The 18744-nt window shown below is 40.6% G+C and overlaps 3 protein-coding genes across 5 annotated transcripts in view; 2 read left to right on the top strand and 1 right to left on the bottom strand.

Moving 5' to 3' along the window:
- Positions 1 to 6450: 6450 nt before the first annotated feature.
- On the top strand, positions 6451 to 7104 carry LOC104484435 (claudin-22). Its single transcript, XM_010126518.2, has one exon. The coding sequence runs from the start codon at positions 6451 to 6453 to the stop codon at positions 7102 to 7104; it is 654 nt and encodes a 217-aa protein (XP_010124820.2).
- A 1283-nt stretch (positions 7105 to 8387) lies between these two features.
- Positions 8388 to 9038, top strand: LOC104484436 (claudin-22-like). The gene has a single exon (XM_010126519.2). It carries the CDS (start codon positions 8388 to 8390, stop codon positions 9036 to 9038), a length of 651 nt encoding a protein of 216 aa, XP_010124821.1.
- A 3077-nt stretch (positions 9039 to 12115) lies between these two features.
- The window catches only part of WWC2 (WW and C2 domain containing 2), a 102228-nt gene continuing 95599 nt past the window's right edge, over positions 12116 to 18744 (bottom strand). For all 3 annotated transcript variants that reach the window (XM_086747282.1, XM_086747283.1, XM_086747284.1), the window contains 2 exons: positions 14664 to 14791; positions 12116 to 12616 (listed from right to left, as the gene is read on the bottom strand). In XM_086747282.1, the coding sequence (XP_086603408.1) occupies positions 12550 to 12616; positions 14664 to 14791 (195 nt within the window). In that variant the 3' untranslated portion in view covers positions 12116 to 12549. The remainder of the gene's footprint in view (positions 12617 to 14663; positions 14792 to 18744) is intronic.

Genomic DNA, 18744 nt, shown 5'->3' with positions numbered 1-18744 from the left:
ACAACCTCCCTTCAGGAAGTTATAGAGAGCTATAAGGTCTCCCCTGAGCCTCCTCTTCTCCAGACTGAACAATCCCAGCTCCCTCAGCCGCTCCTCATAAGGCCTGTGCTCCAGACCCCTCACCAGCTTCGTAGCCCTCCTCTGAACGCGTTCCAGGGCCTCAATGTCTTTCTTGCAGTGAGGGGCCCAAAACTGAACACAGTACTCGAGGTGTGGCCTCACCAGTGCCGAGTACAGGGGGACAATTACCTCCCTGTTCCTGCTAGTAACACTGTTTTTGATGCAAGCCAGGATGCTGTTGGCCTTCTTGGCCACCCGGGCACACTGTCGACTCCTGCTCAGCCGAGCATCAATCAGTACCCCCAGGTCCGTTTCCTCCACACAGTCCTCCAGCCACTCCGCCCCAAGCCTATAGCGCTGCCTGGGGTTGTTGTGGCCGAAGTGCAGGACTCGGCATTTGGTCTTGTTGAACCTCATCCCATTGGCTTCAGCCCAGCTCTCCAGCCTGTCCAGATCCCTCTGTAGGGCCTCGCTACCCCCAGGCAGATCCACACTCCCAGCCAATTTGGTGTCATCTGCGAACTTACTGAGGGTGCACTCAATGCCCTCATCCAGATCATCAATAAAGATATTGAAGAGGACAGGCCCCAGCACCGACCCCTGGGGAACACCACTTGTGACCGGTAGCCAGCTGGATTTAACTCCATTCACCACCACTCTCTGAGCCCGGCCCTCCAGCCAGCTCCTTACCCAGCCAAGAGTGTACCCATCCAAGCCATGGGCTGCCAGCTTCTGCAGGAGAATACCGTGGGAGACAGTGTCAAAGGCTTTGCTGAAGTCTAGGTAGACCACATCAACAGCCTTTCCCTCATCCAGCAGATGGGTCACTTGATCATAAAAGGAGATCAGGTTGGTCAAACAGGACCTGCCCTTCATGAACCCATGCTGGCTAGGCCTGATCCCCCGGCCATCCCGCACATGCCGCATGATCTCCCTCGAGACTATCTGTTCCATAACCTTCCCTGTAACTGAGGTCAGGCTAACAGGCCTGTAGTTCCCCGGATCCTCCTTACAACCTTTCTTGTAAATGGGAGTCACGTTGGCAATCCTCCAGTCTTCCGGGACCTCACCAGTCAACAAGGAGCGCTGTCACAACAGGCCCTACTGAACAGTATGAAGCTGTGTCTAACTTCATACTGTAATTTCAATGGGGGGAACAAGGAGGAAATCAAACAGAAGAACAACCATAATAACTTCAGTAATAAATGGATACAATTCAGATCAGTCCTTTTCATTAGCAGGCCAGATTGTACTTGCTATCACTCTGTTGCAGTTTATGAGTCTCAGTGTTTGGAGGCACATGGATTCAGGGTGAAGTCAGCCTCTCTCTACTGTGATGCTCTCTGAAGCATCCTGACACTTTAGGATCTACCAATACAAATAATTTTTTTTTGGTCAAAATTCACTTAAATGCAGACTAGAGTAATTCAATATGGATAGCAGTATGGATTGTGTTCTTTGTTTGATGTTTCTGTTGGTTTCACCGAAGGGCACATTGCATATGCAAAACCAAAGGATGCTCCAGCATCACAAAGTTGGGTAAGAAAATGCGAACTCCCACAACTTCCAGTTCAAGCAATAAAGTGGAAAGCAAAAGACTGCCAACCTGAATGAATTAACTCACTTGTAGCAAGATGCTGAAGAGACTGTCTTGCCAACTTCTGACAGTAACTGTGTTTTACTGGCTATAACTAAGATTGAGTTATAGAAAATCTATACACTGACTCTTATTTCCATCTTTTGCATATGTATCTGTAAGATAGAAATCTAAAGATAAGAGAGACCTGTGAATGATTCATGAAAATACTAGATATTTAAATGAACAATGAAAAACATTTAGGGAACTCCATGACTATCTTCAGATTAGCAAAAATTATGGTAGTGTCTGGGGAATGTTATTGGAGACACTTGTACTTCATAGATGAGCGCATTTTTGGACCGCTGGAGGAGAATAAACAAGCCCACAACGTGAGCATGCTTATACCTTATGAAGGAACTGAAAATAATAGGAGTCTGTCTCTTATAATATACTGACTGCTTTTGTGGGATTAAGTTGCCTAATCAGCTCCCAAAGTGCTGCACCTGATGCTCCTTTCTGCTTATGCTGAAGGTAAAACGTGGGTAACGGTGTGGGCTGCAGAGCCGTGTAAAGACAACTCCCTAATACTGTTTGCAGGGGGTAAGGTACTAGCGTATCTATCTCTGGCCGTGGAGGCTCCCAGAAGAGTTAGTGAAGTGCTAAAGCTTTTAAAGAAAATATGTATTGCTTGCAATAAGGTTCCAAATCCTTGTTTTCAGCCTGAAATGGTTTTATGGGGAGTAAAAATTTAATGTACTTACTCGCGTAAAATGATACGCGTGCTGACCATCCCCATTCTGCTTTAGCCTGCTCGAAATCGGTTTGCAAAATGGTGCCTGGAGTTAGCTCGAACGAGTGGTGTGATCTCCGATGTTATAAGCAGTATTACTGGAACTGTAGGAGCCTGGTTGTGACCTGCGCCATATTCTCCATGGGCATCGTCTGTAATGAGAGGTACAAAAGCTTTGTGTCTCGCAGATCTGGCTGCTGAAACCGTCAGATGGCAACAGCAGCAAGTGTAAGATGTACCAATCTGTGTGTCTATGGCAAGCGCCTGGCTTTGCAGGGGCCGATGCTCCAGAGAATCTCTGCTGGCTCCTGCATGAGGCAGGCACTGCCAAAGTGACCAGAAGTCTCTTCTCTGCAGCTCAGTTCCTCACATTGACATTACTTTAGCTGCTTAGGCTGCTGTGGATGATAACCCTGAATATTGCATACATCAGGATTTATTTAAAGTCTATAGAAAATGACACAAAACAAAAACCAAACAGTCCGCACCTCTAAATTAATCCTCACCTCCCTTGCCTGAAAGTGCAGTGGTCAGTGACACATGTACTTGCTCTTCCTTTTCTTCTTGACTAGCTTGTGTTAGGCAAGCACAGTCTTAATATTTTAAGCACAAGTTTAATGTCTTCAACAATGACATGGACAGTGGGATCTAGTGCAACCTCAGCAAGTTTGCAGAGGACACCAAGCTGTGTGGTGCACCTGAGGGATGAGATGCCATCCAGAGGGACCTTGACAGGCTGGAGAGGTGGGCCCATGCAAACCTCATGAAGTTCAACCAGGCCAAGTGCAAGGTCCTGAACATGGGTCAGAGCAACTGCTGGTATCAATACAGGCTAGAGGATGAAAGGATGGAGACCAGCCCTGAGGAGAAGGACTTGGTGGTACTGGTGGACAAAAAGCTCAACATAAGCTGGCAATGTGCGCCTGTAGCCCAGAAAGCCAACCACATCTTGGGCTGCATCAAAAGAAGCGTGGCCAGCAGGTCAAGAGAGGTGATTTTCCCCCTTTACTCTGCTCTTGCCATACCCCATCTGGAGTACTGCGTCCAGATCTAGAGCACCCAGCATAAGAGGGATGTGGACCAGTTGGAGAGAGTCCAGAGGAGGGGCCACAAAGATGATCAGAGGGCTGGAGCACCTCTCCTGTGAGGACAGGCTGAGAGAGTTGGGGCTGTTCAGCCTGGAGAAGAGGAGGCTCCAGGGAGACCTTATAGCGGCCTTCCAGTACCTAAGGGGGGCTTATAAGAAACATGGGGAGAAACCTTTTAGTAGGTCCTGTTGTGATAGGACGAGAGGTAATGTTTTCAAGTAAAAGAGGGTACATTTAGATTGGACATAGGGAAGACATTTTTTACAGTGAGGGTGGTAGAACACTGGAACAGGTTGCCCAGAGAGATGGTTTATACCCCATCCCTGGAAACGCTCAAGGCCAGGTTGGACGGGGCTCTGAGCAACCTGATTGAGTTGATGATGTGTTGGGGGGTTGGACTAGATGACCTTTAAAGGTCCCTTCCAACCCAAACTATTCTATGATTCTATATTGCCAAATTCTAGCCCTTAGGATTTGCAGTAACTCTGATGTGTTACCTTCCACTGAGGCAAAAGTCTATCAAAATAAAATTATTCTGAGAATTAGACTTTTTTTTTTTTTTATGTGAGAGAAATAAATAAATAATGGTAGGGAGGAAAAATTTGAAAGAAGGACAAGGGAGAAAGAATGAAGGCAGTTACTGACCTGAGAATTTACCTATCTCAGTCCCGCCTGAAGTTCTTTTTTTTTTTTTTTTTTTTTTTTTATGGGTTTGCTGAAATTTTTGTAAGATCAGTAAGTTCCAAGTTAAGGCATTTCAGACCTTGCTACTATTCAGGCAACAAGCCAAGTCCAAATTTTTTTTTTTTTTTTCCCCTTCCCGCCTTCAGTGGCAGAACAAGGATTCTTTTATAATCCTGCGCAGGACAGCGTAAGGAAGCTTTGCTTGCTCTAAGTTAGTGCGTGGTTAATAGCGAGTTGCAGAACTGAATTGGCAGATCTCACTGATGCAGCAGTCTGAATGCTTCTGATGGCTAAAATTTAAAGGCTGGCATATTGCTCCAGCTGTGGCCAATATCAGTAAAAGGAATGGACTTCACACGCCTGATCGTGTGCTCCCACACAGTAGTGACTGTTAGAATTCAGAGCAGAGGAGAAAATGTTAAAAGTTCACAGATGAGAGAAGTGCAACAGGCTTCCAGTAATCGTCTGGCAGTAACCATGGTTTAAAAGTCAAATAAGCGTGTAGCCCCTGAATGAGCAGAAGTGCTCCTGAAGTGTAGTTTATCTGAAAAATTATTGAAATGGCATTACAGAGTTTCTCACTGAATGTTGTGATGGTTTCCAGAACTAGCATTCTTCCTCTGAACCGAGAAAAGAGAAACTACACTGCCAAATCTGAAAATACAATCTGGAGTCTGAATGGATACAGAGGTTTGTGGGTTTTTTTTCCTTCTTCTTTTACCTAGTGGATGGCCAAAGTCAGACCCTTGCTTGCATCACTCTGTTCCCAGTGTTGTCGGTAATATCCTTGGTGATTCCTGCTCCTGTGCGTGGTAACTTTTTGAGCAGGTGTAAGTCATTGGACTGGGCTGGTACTCAAGCAAAAGATGATCTTTCCTTGTGCAGGCCCTTCACAGCTTGCGACAGAAAGAACACAAGGGTTAGAAATGAGGAAGAAGATACCTTATCACAGTAAAATTTTTAAATGATACCCTTCAGGATTTTGGAAGCCTTCAAAAGCAGTGTTAGGTTTTTTGATCCCCTGATAACCCATTTTGAGCAAGTGAGAATTAAACTATGCAGATGAGTACACTGTCGCATCTAGGAAATGAAGTCAGGAAAGACTGGAAAGCATCTCTGGGTCCTACATGTGTGCACGTATTCACACTGCTCAGCTCCCTCCCGTACAGGCTGTGCTGGAACCTCTGTGGAGGGGAATTGCAGACAAACGTTCTCGTTACTGACTCAGTAGACAAGCAGAAGTGTAGCCGATACAAGAGCAGGAAAAAAAGCAGGGTTTCCTAATGGGGTAATGGCATTATGGCATTTTGCTTTGATCAGAAAGGTAGTAGGCATTCCTGGCCCTGGGAGCACCAAGTGCCAAATGTTTAGACACTAAGTGTATACACTCTGTGCCATCTGGGACGTGGGCTCTAGGAAAGGGGACACTCAGAGCTGGTGTAAGCTGCTACCGTAGTGTTGCTGAAGTCCTGGGGCAGGTAAAGTTTACGCTGGCTGATGATCTGCCCGAGTTCATTATGGTGGAGGGATGTCTAGAATTTCATTTTCTACGGTACTTTCACCATACCCTTCTCCTTTTCCCCTTACGAGTCAGTCAAAACAAAGCCCATTTTAAAAGACATGAATGTAGAAAATGTGAAACATAAGGATCTTTTACAAAGTGTCTTTTACAGTGCTGGGGACATGAAACAGGGCAGTGGAAGATAAGCCATTATGTATGTTGAGGAAGTCTAAGAATAAAGATTATAGGCAAACAGTCTACCTTTCTTTACAAGGCCTTGATTTACATCCTTGAAATATCAAATTTAGCTATTACAATGAAGTCCTGTTGCACACAGAGCTGACTTTTTATCACCACTTAAAATCTAATTAATCCGTATTGAAGCACAAAGATTTCTGTTGTGTTTTAGGGTGAGGGGTCATAGAGCCCTCTTTGTTCATCCTCAGGCTTGTAATCATCAGGCATTGGGATATAATTTTACCAAGCAAATTGGAAGGTAACAGATCAAATCCTTATCGGAAAGCCTAACTCATGGTTTAGTGAAGTCCTTCGTCCTTTATGTGAAACTTTATATTCGTGAAGAACAAAAAAGTGTTTCAGAGCTTGCGAAGGGTTAATAGCAAGGGCTTATATTTGGGGCAGCAGAGAACTAAAATCATCACAGCTTCCACCATCACTCAAGGTAGCAGTTGTTACAGAACTGTTGGGGAGACCTTCCTCCTCAAGCTTCTAGGACTCTACTCTTACGATGGCCTTGGTCTATCGACCACTGATGCAACTGAGTGGCATACTGTTCTCTCTGTTGGGATGGGTCCTGTCCTGTCTCACTACTTATTTACCCCAGTGGAAAAATCTTAACTTGGAACTGAATGAACTGGAGATCTGGACCATGGGACTCTGGCAAGCTTGCGTTGTGCAGGAAGAAGGGGGAATGCAGTGCAAGGACTTCGATTCTTTCCTAGCTTTGCCTCCAGAGCTCAGGATTTCTAGGATTTTGATGGTTTTTTCCAATGGATCGGGGCTTTTGGGCCTCTTGCTCTCGGGATTCGGGTTGGACTGCTTGAAAATTGGTGAAAGACAACAGGAACAAAAGAAACGGCTGTTGCTGTCTGGAGGAATGCTCTTCTGGATATCGGGGATTACAGCTATTGTCCCAGTTTCTTGGGTTGCCCATTCCACAGTCCAGGAATTTTGGGATGAGAATATACCAGATATTGTTCCCAGGTGGGATTTTGGGGAAGCGTTATTTGTTGGCTGGCTTGCTGGATTTTGTCTTATATTAGGAGGATCCCTACTTAATTGCACAATCTGTTCAACTGAAGTCCATCCGTCTTCGGTCCGTTACGCAGTAGCAGAACAGCAAGATCGGTGTCAACACTTGGAAACTGAAACTAGGCCTTAAAATGGGAGTTTTTAAACTGTACAGAAGGACTGCCCTATCTTTTTCAAACCCTAGTGCAAGCCAGAAGCTTGTTCTAGTAGTAATTCAAAGGACTCTCTGTTACCTAGCTGATTTCCTAAACTTATGTCTGTTTTCTCCATAACCGGTATTGGAAGGGGGTGTGTTTTCTCACCTGCAGAACTGTTTAAAACTTTGTTTCACAGCAGAATCCTGGAGTTTTCATAGACTCTGCAGAAAAGGTGCTTTTGCTTTCTCAACTGCACTGTAAAATCCTGAAAATGAATATGCATGTTCCCTTACAGCTTGGCTTTTAACCAAAAGATGCTTCTTTTTCATATGTAACCAATTAAACCAGCTTCAAAGCTTGACTCTCTGTTGCAATTTTCCCCTTGCCTAATGGAGTGACGTACAGACTTGACAGTCTTCACATCCTGAACAATCCAAATGCATGCATTGCATCAAATTGTTTGTCTCTGTACTTGGAAATTGTTACGCTAAGAAAACAGTAGACTTCTGAAATTCTAGCAAGCTTTGCAGATGTCTTTTTTTTTTTTTTTTTTTGTTTGGTGGTTTTTTTTTTTTTTTTTTTTTTTTTTTTGTGCATAGGGTGTTACAGTGTGGGTGCTTCATACCCAGTAAGCAGTTTTCCCAGTCTGGCACATTAAGCTGCCCATACAAGTTACTCTCAACATTTCTGGCACCTGTGTACTGTGTGCATACCAAAAATAGGCTGAGAAATGCTGCTTTACAGAATACTTGCACTACCTTCTTCTGATACAGGTATTGGGGCATTATGCATCCTATCAAAGGCTCCTTAAGCTCCCTCTGCTTACAGCAACAGGTTGTTCTGAACATTTTTGGCTTTAAACAAATGACAAAAGCAGACAGCTTCAACTGCTGTGAGTATAAGTAAGTAAGTGTATCAATGTGGTATTAAAACTTATTTTAAACAACTCTGAGATGCCAAAACCAGCAGAACTGCTACTGCTGTAATGCTTTAGCAGATTGATGGAAAGCAAGTGTATGTTTTTCTTAAGGAAAACCAAAACTAATGAAAGGTGAGCCCAGCTGTGGCCACACCCTTCAGCTACTGGTTTCCCACACCACCTCCTTATCCCCCAAACCCCACACATGGAGCCAGGCGACACAGCGCAGGAGGGGGAGGAGTATGGCATGCTTTATAAAGCATTGTTTTAACTTTTGTTTATGTGCAGCACGATAAAGAATTGAGCACAATAGTAGCTGCAAAAGCGAGCCGTTCAGCGCTTCTGTGACTGCTAAAAATGAACTTGGTCCACAGATACAGGCTACAGTTAGTTGGATTGCTGTTGTCTGTACTAGGATGGATTTTAACCTGTACCTCTAACTATTTACCAGACTGGAAGAATCTCAACTTAGACTTAAATGTACTGGAGCTTTGGACCATGGGACTCTGGCAAACCTGTATAGTCCAAGAGGAAGGAGGAACACAGTGTAAAGACTTTGATTCTTTCCTAGCTTTGCCTCTAGAAATCAAGATTTCCAGGATTTTAGTATCCGCATCAAATGGACTAGGACTTCTGAGCCTTGTGATCTCTAGTCTTGGTTTGGATTGCCTAAAGATGGAGGAGCAGAAGCTAAAGAAACAGCTGTTACTACTTGGAGGAATACTCCTGTGGATATCTGGAGTTCTGGCCTTAGTCCCTGTTTCTTGGGTTGCCCATACTATCATCCAGGACTTTTGGGATGAAGACATCCCAGAAATTGTGCCCAGATGGGAAATGGGGGATGCACTGTTTAGTGGTTGGTTTGGTGGATTTTTTATAATTCTAGGGGGATCTCTACTCCTCTCCACCATCTGCTTATCATCTGACCATCAATTACCAGAGCAGTATGCAATGGCAGATATGCAAGACAACCATCAACATCTGGAAATTGGAAGTAGACGGCTTTAAAAAGGGTAGATACCAGGCTTTCAGATTTGTTACTCTTGCATTATTACAGTAAGAAAGGTCTGCTGAACAGACAGGTTACTGTTTACAAGATCAAGGGGAAGGAGTGTTTGTTACTAAGTAGATCCTTTAATCATTACTTACCTTCAATTTTAATTACGTGTATTGATGAGCTGTGGAGATCTAAGTCACCACTGTGTTTCTCCAAAATCTGATCAATTGCAGATTTTGTTTTTGTAGTGATTTGTTTTTTTTTTTTTTAGGTGACTATAAAATTTTTAACCTCTAGGCATGCATGGAGACTTGACTATATTTTAAATGGCAGAACTCCTACTGGGGCTGCTTTAAACTAATATTATTAAGACATTGTTTAAGTCAGGAAACTGTAGTGCCAGTTCAAATGCACTACAAAACCCCAATACAGTACAACCTTGAATGAGGTTCCCTGGACCTGTATAATTTACAGCAAAGGAAATGTTCTCAGACATAATGTCATGTAATACAAGATTCTCCATCGTGTGTGTGAGAAAGAGAGAGAATGACTGACTGTATCCCTGCACAATCTCTCTCTCGCTAAGGAAAGCCAGTATTTCTGAATAATAATGAGATGTCCAGTGCAGAGCTGACCGTGTTCATTGCTATGGCAGTTTTTACTTAATGAATGTAAAGAACTAACTTCAAGTATATGAATCAGTTTCTCTATAATTTATCTTAAGACCTGTCAGTGATTGATGTGAGCTCTCTATAAATTGCAACAATTTTACATTGACAAAGCTGTAGCAGCCATCTGTTTCTGCAAAGAGCATATAAAGACATACAACAGCAATAAAAGAATTAAATAAAACACTGTTCTGGAAAAGAGTTTTGTTAAAAAAATGTATTTTCCAATCACTGAAACACATGGAAAGTGCAGAGACAAGTTAATCTATGTGATGTACTGGCATACTCTTACAGACAAAATTAGAACAGAAACACATTCAGAATATAACCTGATTAAATATTTAGTTCAGTCCTGAGCATTTCATATTTAATACAGTATAAACATAGCAATAGTAAAAAAAAAAAAAAAAAAATCTTAAAATTATTTGATTTGTGTTCTATTACTATTTCTGCTAAACTTTGCTCATTTGGCTAAATATTCTTGTACCAGTAATATTTAGACTTTGATATATGCAACTGCAGTGTCATTGGTACCTGGAAACAGAACTAATTACATTCGTTATACCGTGCTGGGCAGAGCAAATTCCACTTCACGAGTACTATTTATAACTTTAAACTGATGGGGGGTTATTTGTATGTATTATTTTAGCTTATTCTATTGAGTGTTTCAAGTGTGAATAATCTGAATCAGTAAAAAAAACCCCAAAACTCCAAACACAGAATTGTTAAAAGCTGCCTAAAACATGTTCAACTTTACCAATTTGGAAAATGAGGAGCATGAATATGTTTAAGTCTCTCATTTTTTAAATGAGTTTTGCAAGCTGAAGCCAGCAATACTTAAATTTTGACCTCACCTCATGCTTACAAATCAGACAATAATACTTTTCTTGAAAATTATTCAACATGTGAGGAGAAACAGCTAATCTGGCAAGAATTTAGACAGCTCTAAATATTTTCCACAATAGCATCCTTAATGTAAAATATTTTTATGGCCAGAACTGAACTATATTAAACAGAACATAAATAAGACTGTAAATAAATAAAAGAAAAATCATAAAGTACACCTCTAAACATCATTCTACAAACAACTTATATAATCAAATTAAGAAGCTGAAACTGTCAACCTTCATTTCACCTCTACATTAAGTAATTCCAGATTTGTTTTTTTTTTTTTTTAAATTGACCTTTCAAACATGAATGTTATGTCAAGCCCAAGAAACAAAAAACAAATGGGGCATTCATAAAGGATGTTCAAACAGTCATTTTGCCCAAAATAGCATGTTTGGCTACACGTTTAAGTGAACTGATGTATTTGTGCGTAAGAAAACCCTTGGGTGTTACACAGATCTCTCATCACAGAATTGTCACTTTGAATTTAAGACAGCTGCTACCATATTGTGGTTATATTTGCTTCTGTTTTCTCACCAAGTAATTATAGCCTTTTTTTGAAAGATGAAGTCCATGCATATGTGGCTTGTTGCTCTGGGAAGAAAACTTTAGCCAGTGAATTAAATACATCTGAGTGCAACATATTAACTAGAAATGTTAACTGCATGTTAACTGCAATGTCCACTTACTTACACAGTACTCACAGAAGAGAAGACCCCAACTGCTTTACGAAGACAGAGAGCTGCTTAAACACCTACAATCTGATGTTCTGGACTTCTAACAGAAAGCATCCAAGTTGATGCTTCCTCCTAGCAGGCTGCTTCATGTAAGACAGATTTGAAACACGCCATTCACATCTATTTATTAAACCTGTGCACCCTCAAATGCATACAGGGTCAATTGTGTATATTTTAAAATGAACATATTGTCCTGAAATATGTGAAGATTTCTAGTTAGGAGCTTTTCTTTTTCAGAAAGGGTTTACCTTACCAACAAGAATTCTGGTATCTGAGTGAGCATGTGACAGATTTTTCTCCTGGTGCAAATACTTTAATGAAACATCTTTGTATTTGTAAACCTAACAAACACTTTTCCATATTGCTATTTGGCAATAAGATTGCCTCTAGGCCAAAAGCTTAACATAGAGAAACTCTCAGTCTTAAGTGTGCAGTTGATACAACTATTCTGATTTCAATGTTGGTATTATGGATTTGACTCAGCTTCCAGTTCAGAAAGCAGCTGCCCCTTTTGGTAGTCTCACAATAGGTTTTTAGGGTTACTTGTCTGCCTTGCCTTTCTCACTCTCCCGCAGATGCAAGAAACCTTCTAGTGCAGGTTAACGTACTGTACATTCACAAAACTAAACTCTGAACTCTGTCTCTTCCTACAAAGTATTAAAAAACAAAACCAGAAGAAACTTGTTTTCAGAAACAGAATTCCAATGTGGGTGATGAATCTAATTAGCAGCTGTTACAAGGCAGCCTCGATGTTTTGGAAAGGAGCTTACGCTTGCGGTTAACTTTAAACTATAAAAGTCACACTCTTGTACAAAAATATTGCATGGCAAAACAGCCATCTTCACAGTCTGCTCACATGAAAATAGTGAAAAGATAAACAATCTTCTGTTGAACGTAGTATTTCTCAACACAGTGCAGTTCAACAGGATACATGCTTAGTACTGCCTTTGTTCCTTTGTTCCATCTTTACAAAATAAAAACACATGCAATACATACAAACTGTACAAAATCAGCATCAGTATACCAAAATTAATCTACTTTGGTTTTCTGGTTGTTGGGGATTTTTTGCCATTTTTTAAGCATACAACAATTCAATTCACTATACTTTACAAATAAACATATTGATAGTGAATGTGAAATAGAAGATCTTTAAAAGCAGGTCATTGGAAGTACAAAGTTCATCTGAAAAGAGATGAGCAGTGGAAAAACACTTCAATGAAAATGCATAATTATACATCATCAGCTGGAAGGGCTGGTATACTGATCTTTGCTCTTGTGAAGTATGCTATCTTCTCCCTGCAATTATGAAAGAAAACAAGTTATTATTTTACTATTTATGGCACGACTTCAATGTCATCTGCTGTAGAGTTGCTAATGTTACAGCACAGTTCTTTAAAATACAGGTTTGGAAAATAAACAGTGAGGAAAATACACAGTGACAACAAATTTACAACAAATGTGGCATTCTGGCGTAATTCCCTTCTTAGGCAGATTTATGTAAAAGCAGATCCAATTTTTAAAAAGAAAAAAAAAATCAATGTCATTAATAACTGCAATGATGAGACTGGAATATTGATCTAGTCACTGAATTTCCTATTATGATATTTCAGGGGGAGGATGAAAAGGCAAAATAAAACATTTTATCTGAACTGGGGAAAAGAGGGCGGGAGGGAAATAATAAAATAATTGGGTCTGGGCAACACTCAGAGAGGCAGAATTGTCAATCCATTCTCTAGTTGCTTCCCCTGTGCTGTTACCATTTCTGTCTCCTATGAACGGAGATATTACTGAAGCGTAATGAGTTTACACAAGCTTGTCTGCCAGCAGTCTAGAGAGCAGATGATAACTATTGGGGGCTTAAAAATTGAAGCTCAGAAGAGTTATTCTTCTTGAGAGCTTCAAAATTGCCCCTGCGTGATGAGTCTGTGAGGCCACAGGACTATAATAAGTCCAACTAGCAGGGCACATACAATTCAGCCTTAAGAGACAAAACCACACTTTCCATTGGCAACGCTGGAGTTTCCATCAAAAAGAGTAGCTCAGAGCAAAATCAACTATGTAAACGGGATTCCTCAGCTAGTTGTGTGGTGATTAGAAGATAAAGGAGAACAAAGTCTTTATGATACCCTCCTTGCAGGGAATGATGTCTTGAGCACTTTCCAACCCTAACCATTCTATGATTCTGTGATTATATGTTCCTGTAAATTTGGGCAGTAGTCTGTTTGTGATGACTCTTAAACAACCAGCACCGACTAAAACCCTTTCTCAAGACTTGCACAAAAAGTGAGAACTGTTTGAAGACGCTCTTAATTTCACACTGAAGATAAACAGCTCAGCTGTAATGCTCCTTTCCTGAGGAACCCCTTTCCTTTCTCTCTTGATTCCACATCACTTACAGATGTGGTTTGCAATATGTGCCTCACAGGCCTGTATTTGCTTGTGGATTTCTCAAACTGCTCACTATAGACTGAGTTAAAAAAGCAAAAAAATCCTCATGCCTATTAGCAGCTGACATAAATTACCTATACAAGAATCCAGAAATAAAATTTTAAAAACATGTGTTAGTGACAAAACAGATTAAATTAGCTTGCAGCACTGTTTCTATGCAGAAGAGTAAGGCATTGTGGTTTTTAATCAACAGTTTAACATTTATGTTCATATAGAAGTGTGGCCTTTGGGCTGCTAGCCTGCTACTTACTGTCCAGCCCTTTAGGAATTTAGACTAGTTAGAATTAAGGTTTGAAACAGAAAGTGTTTATTCTGGCTCATGGTAATCAAGAAAACTTAAATTACTTTATGTAATTGGTTACTGTTCCCACAACCAAAAGGAGGAGAGAAACAAAAGGAGGAGAGACTCAAGATCTTCCTTGAATAGTAAGTCTTGAGCAAGGCACAAGTAGTGGTTAATGAGCTTCCTGATGAGATGCATACCGTTCTACTTCTCCTTGAGAGGTGATTTGCTTTAGGCACCTGCCACCACCAGAAAAGATCCCATGACTTAAAAGCCCACTGCCAATCTACTGTGGGAGAGCTAAGCCACGGCAACGGTCACACACATGCCTGCCCACAGCAGATGCCACATAGGGGTCTGAAACTTTTCACTCAGCTTCAACACCACAGCTCAGCTGACATACCCACCACCTCTGCCACATGGGCAAGGTACTGAGGCCCCAGTCCTCTGCAACTCCAACGCTGAGCTGTGTTAGAAATGTATGATGTTTCTTGCAATTCAAAGGCATGTGAAATTTTGACTAATATTACAGGGCACGTCTGATTATATTCAGAAATAATTCCTGGTACTTCACAACATTAAAAAGAGCATGAAAAGCAGAACAGGTCATACCTGAATGACTGCACCTGCAGTGGCACTTTCTGGCTCTGCTCCCGTAACCGGCATACATCCTTAGAAGCTTTCCTCATCAATTTTTCAGCACTTAAACCTTGTTTCTGTTCTTCTTTTGACTGTTCAGCCTGTAAATGAGAAAATAACTATGTTTTGCTCATAATGAACAACTATTTATTTCAAAGTCTTAAGAACTAGTCATTCAGCTTAAATAAGATGTTACAAATAGAATGGATCAGTTCGAGTCAGTCATTCAGCGTCAGGATGTAAGAGTCATAGCATAATGTTGTGTGATTTGGTATGCTGTCTGCTTAGCATTACTTACGTAGCATGAGTGGCCAGATTTGCAGAAGCCTTAGGCTGCAAGCTGTGAGCTTTTGCTGAACTTTTACTGAGTTTTTGTAACTTAGAGTTACATAAAGGATGGCCCTGAGACTAGCACAAACTAGAGGATGAGGAGGCAACAGCCGTCAACAGCACCTGGATGGCCCTGAGACCAACACAAACCAGTAGTTAAAGAAGCTACAGCAGACAATAGATTGATCTTCCCCTTTCATCACAGTTCTTATTTTGACAAGTTGCAACTGTTGTTGACTGCTGCGGCTGGACAAGGTAAATGGTCTGTCTGGAGACAGAGCAGGAATCCAATAAGGTGTCAGAAGACCTTAGACTAGTAATTACCATTGGGCCAAAAGTCGTTGTGAAGAGTGCGTGAGGGGATGATGCATAGATTGTAAGGGTATCATTGTCTAGGGATTTATTTGCTCTGGGTCCCTCTCCAGAGGCACCCAACTTGTGCTGCTTTTTCCGGCTGTACCATTTGAATAAATTAATTTTTTTTTTAAGATTTGATGCCTGAGACTCTACTATGGGATACCTAGGGTTCAAACTACGGCAATAACATGGGACACCTGGATGGCCTTCAAACTTCTTTAACACAAAGAAATTCTGTGTCAAGCAAAACACTTGTCAGTGTTAGGTTTACAGTTTGACTCAATCTTAAAGGTCTTTTCCAACCTAAATGATTCTATGAAAATCTCTGTACAAAGGGTCAACAAGACAAAGGACTGACATCACAAGCCTAAGCCATGAGCACGAAATAAGAGACGAGAGCTTTTCCTAAAAAAGTAAATACAGCAAATGCCATTACAGGTGGCTACTAGGTGTTATAAAGTTTGATGAATATTTCTTAGGGCTATAATTAGACAATACCTAAATCTGTATGAACAAATGTTGCCTATCCAAATATCTTTTTAGAACTGGGAGACAGTGACTTTCTTTCCATGTGTAAAATACTTCTGTTTGCTAACGAAAGCTCTCAGGAAAGCTGCCTATACCTAATCTAAAATGACAGGGAGAAAAAAAAAAAAAAAGAAAGAGCTGTGCTCTGAAAATACACTTTCAAGTTTTCTTGACCTTCCTAGCAAAGTTAATAGCAATGAACTCTTGTGCTTTTATTCAAGACAGGACACCTGTTTTGCATGCGAGACTCACTTCTTTCATTTGCATTGTAGAAGTGTCAAAGCCAAAGCAAGCAAACAGAACAGGAGTCTGTCTGGTAACAAGAGGTCAAGGATCTTTCTTAACATGAACACCATTCAGCAGCTACCTACCCACCAGTAAGTTACAGTATTTCTGCACTTCAGCATTGCTGGCTCTATTACATATGTCTTTACCAAGCACTGCTGCATCAACAGGACAATCACAGCTGTACCGTCTACCATTTTGGCAATAGGTTGCTATTAAGAGCTGTGTTTTGTTTTTTTAAAATACTTTATCAAGAATTTCTGAATGCCCAATAATTTGAACAGCAGCTTTTTTTTAGGTGAGCACCCACCTGGATTTCTTAGACAAAAGGGCTGCCGTTCACACGCAGACGAGTCCCATAACACACGCATTATCAACCCCGTCGTGTGTGGGGTGCATGGCATGGGGAATGCCACCTTGGCTGTGCACTCAACTTCATTTCTAGGCTGCCAGGACTGTCAGACAAGTGTTATTTACTGCATTTTGAATTTTGCCAGCCATCAAATTTTAATAGAAGCAGTTCACATTCTTAAATAATTTTTAAAGTTCTTTAGAGGTTAATTTTTGATGCTTAACTTTACGCACTTAGACTTGAAAATGCTGTTGTGTTACCTCAAATCAGAACACACAGCCGAGCCAGAAACAGTGATCTTCAAAGCTGGTTTGTAACTTTGGAGTTCACAGCTCCAGTTCTGAACTCAAGCCCGTAGACTCCCAAACAACAAAACCAACTCATTCAAAAAGTTAGTCCATACTACCAGTTTTATACTGGGTATTTGTAGAAATCTGTTCACAGCCGGGTAGTGGTACCCTCTGTCTCTTGAAACGCACTCCAGTGTTAATGAAATTAACCTACAAATATTGTTTTCCTTATTAGTTAGTGAATTTAAATTTGCAATCTACAACCAGTAGTGTCTTAATTAATTTTATATATGTCACTGGTCATATGTTTTATCAGCTCCTTTAGTTAATATTTATCACCAAAGCACTAAACGTACAGTATTTCAAAATTTTCTAATTTTATCTTTTCTCTAACTACACAGGAGATTCTTGTGACTACTGCATTTCAGGTTTACAACATAGATGACTTATTTGTTCTAATACTCTCTATTACCATGTACTCCTTTTAAATTTTGTAAAATTCTTTTATTTTTTCAGCATGCTTTCTGAGAAACTTTGATTTCAGTCTCTAAGAGTATGCATGTGAGAAGGTATATACACAAGCACGTTTATATTTACATCCTGTTTCTTGAGTGATTTATAAAGACAGTGAATCCTCCATCTATATAAAATACAGAAAAGCACACTAATACATTGGCCATACATTCAATAAGTGACAAAAATCTGGCACTTATCTTCCAAAAATAAGTGCCAGATAGGAATCTCTGTATTTGCGCTTAGCTTAAGCATGAGATAGCAAAGAAGAAACACTACCAAAATTAAAGCTGGAACACTAATTCCTGTCTTGTTCAGTGGTTTTTGTACAGAGAATGAAAGTTAATCTAAAGAAAAACCATGAACTGTGCTAAACTCCAAAACAAGGACGTATTTGTGGCATTAATGACATAATTACAGATTACCTCTACATAGAGGATGTACTGAAAAGAAATAAAGAAGATTTTTACAGATATTCACCGGAATCTTTTTTGGACATACACAAAGAGGAAGTACTTCAGAGGACGCTAGGTGTCTGAAAAGTTACTTACATGAGGATTTAAGACTCAAACTTTGAAATACTGCACAGTTTCTCAGAAAAAAATGCAATCTAAACAAGAGAAAATGCTTCTGGTGCAGAGAACTACCTACTGTTTTCTGATCTGCAGGTACTAGTGGGCTTTACGTATTTGCTGTACTTAGGAAGGTGTGGTAGGAAGGGGAGGGAAGGTATGGAGTCTGTGTATTTGGCTTCAAGCAGAGCAACTGTGTGCTAGCAAGCAGCCAGTGATTTTCAGCATCCCCCACATCCGTGGTTTCATTTTTCACTTGAGACTGACTCAATTTCTCTGGCACCTCCAGCTGCTGCATTAGTCTGTGCCATTATAATGCCTGCAGGATCTAAAAAATAATCTATGACAATGTTCTCTAGGCTGCTGTGTTTTGCTAACCCAAGAGGAAACACTGACAGCAGAGTACAGCATTCTCAGGGTTGTTTTGCTCCACAGGGGAAGGCTGCAATGATTTTAAGGGTAAAAATATTTCTAGAAACTTTGAAAGAACTCTTCAAAGAGGTGGAGTGGCTGTGATCATTGTTCTGACTTTCAGCTTGGATTAGCTTAAATGCTGTGCTGCAGCATCCATATATTTTAGGAAGGTATATTTTTACCCTTATTCCTCATTGCAGTGTGTGTCATGGTGTTGATCGCTGACACCAGAGATATAAAATATGACAAACCTATCTGCTGCCTTGAAAGAGTCAACTGAAATAAGAAAGCACAAATCCAAAAGGTTTATAATATTAAATGTTGCAGAGGCATACTCTTATTCTAGTGGGAATAGCTTTAAAGTAGGAGTAGTTTTAAATTAAATAAACAATTAAAAATTATCATTTATATCC

Source organism: Chlamydotis macqueenii, chromosome 4, assembly GCF_036417535.1.
Source record: "Chlamydotis macqueenii isolate bChlMac1 chromosome 4, bChlMac1.mat, whole genome shotgun sequence".
In the NCBI taxonomy this organism is placed as follows: Eukaryota; Metazoa; Chordata; class Aves; order Otidiformes; family Otididae; genus Chlamydotis; species Chlamydotis macqueenii.
Note: the sequence above shows the minus strand (reverse complement) of the source record. Positions and strands in the feature narration are given on the sequence as shown.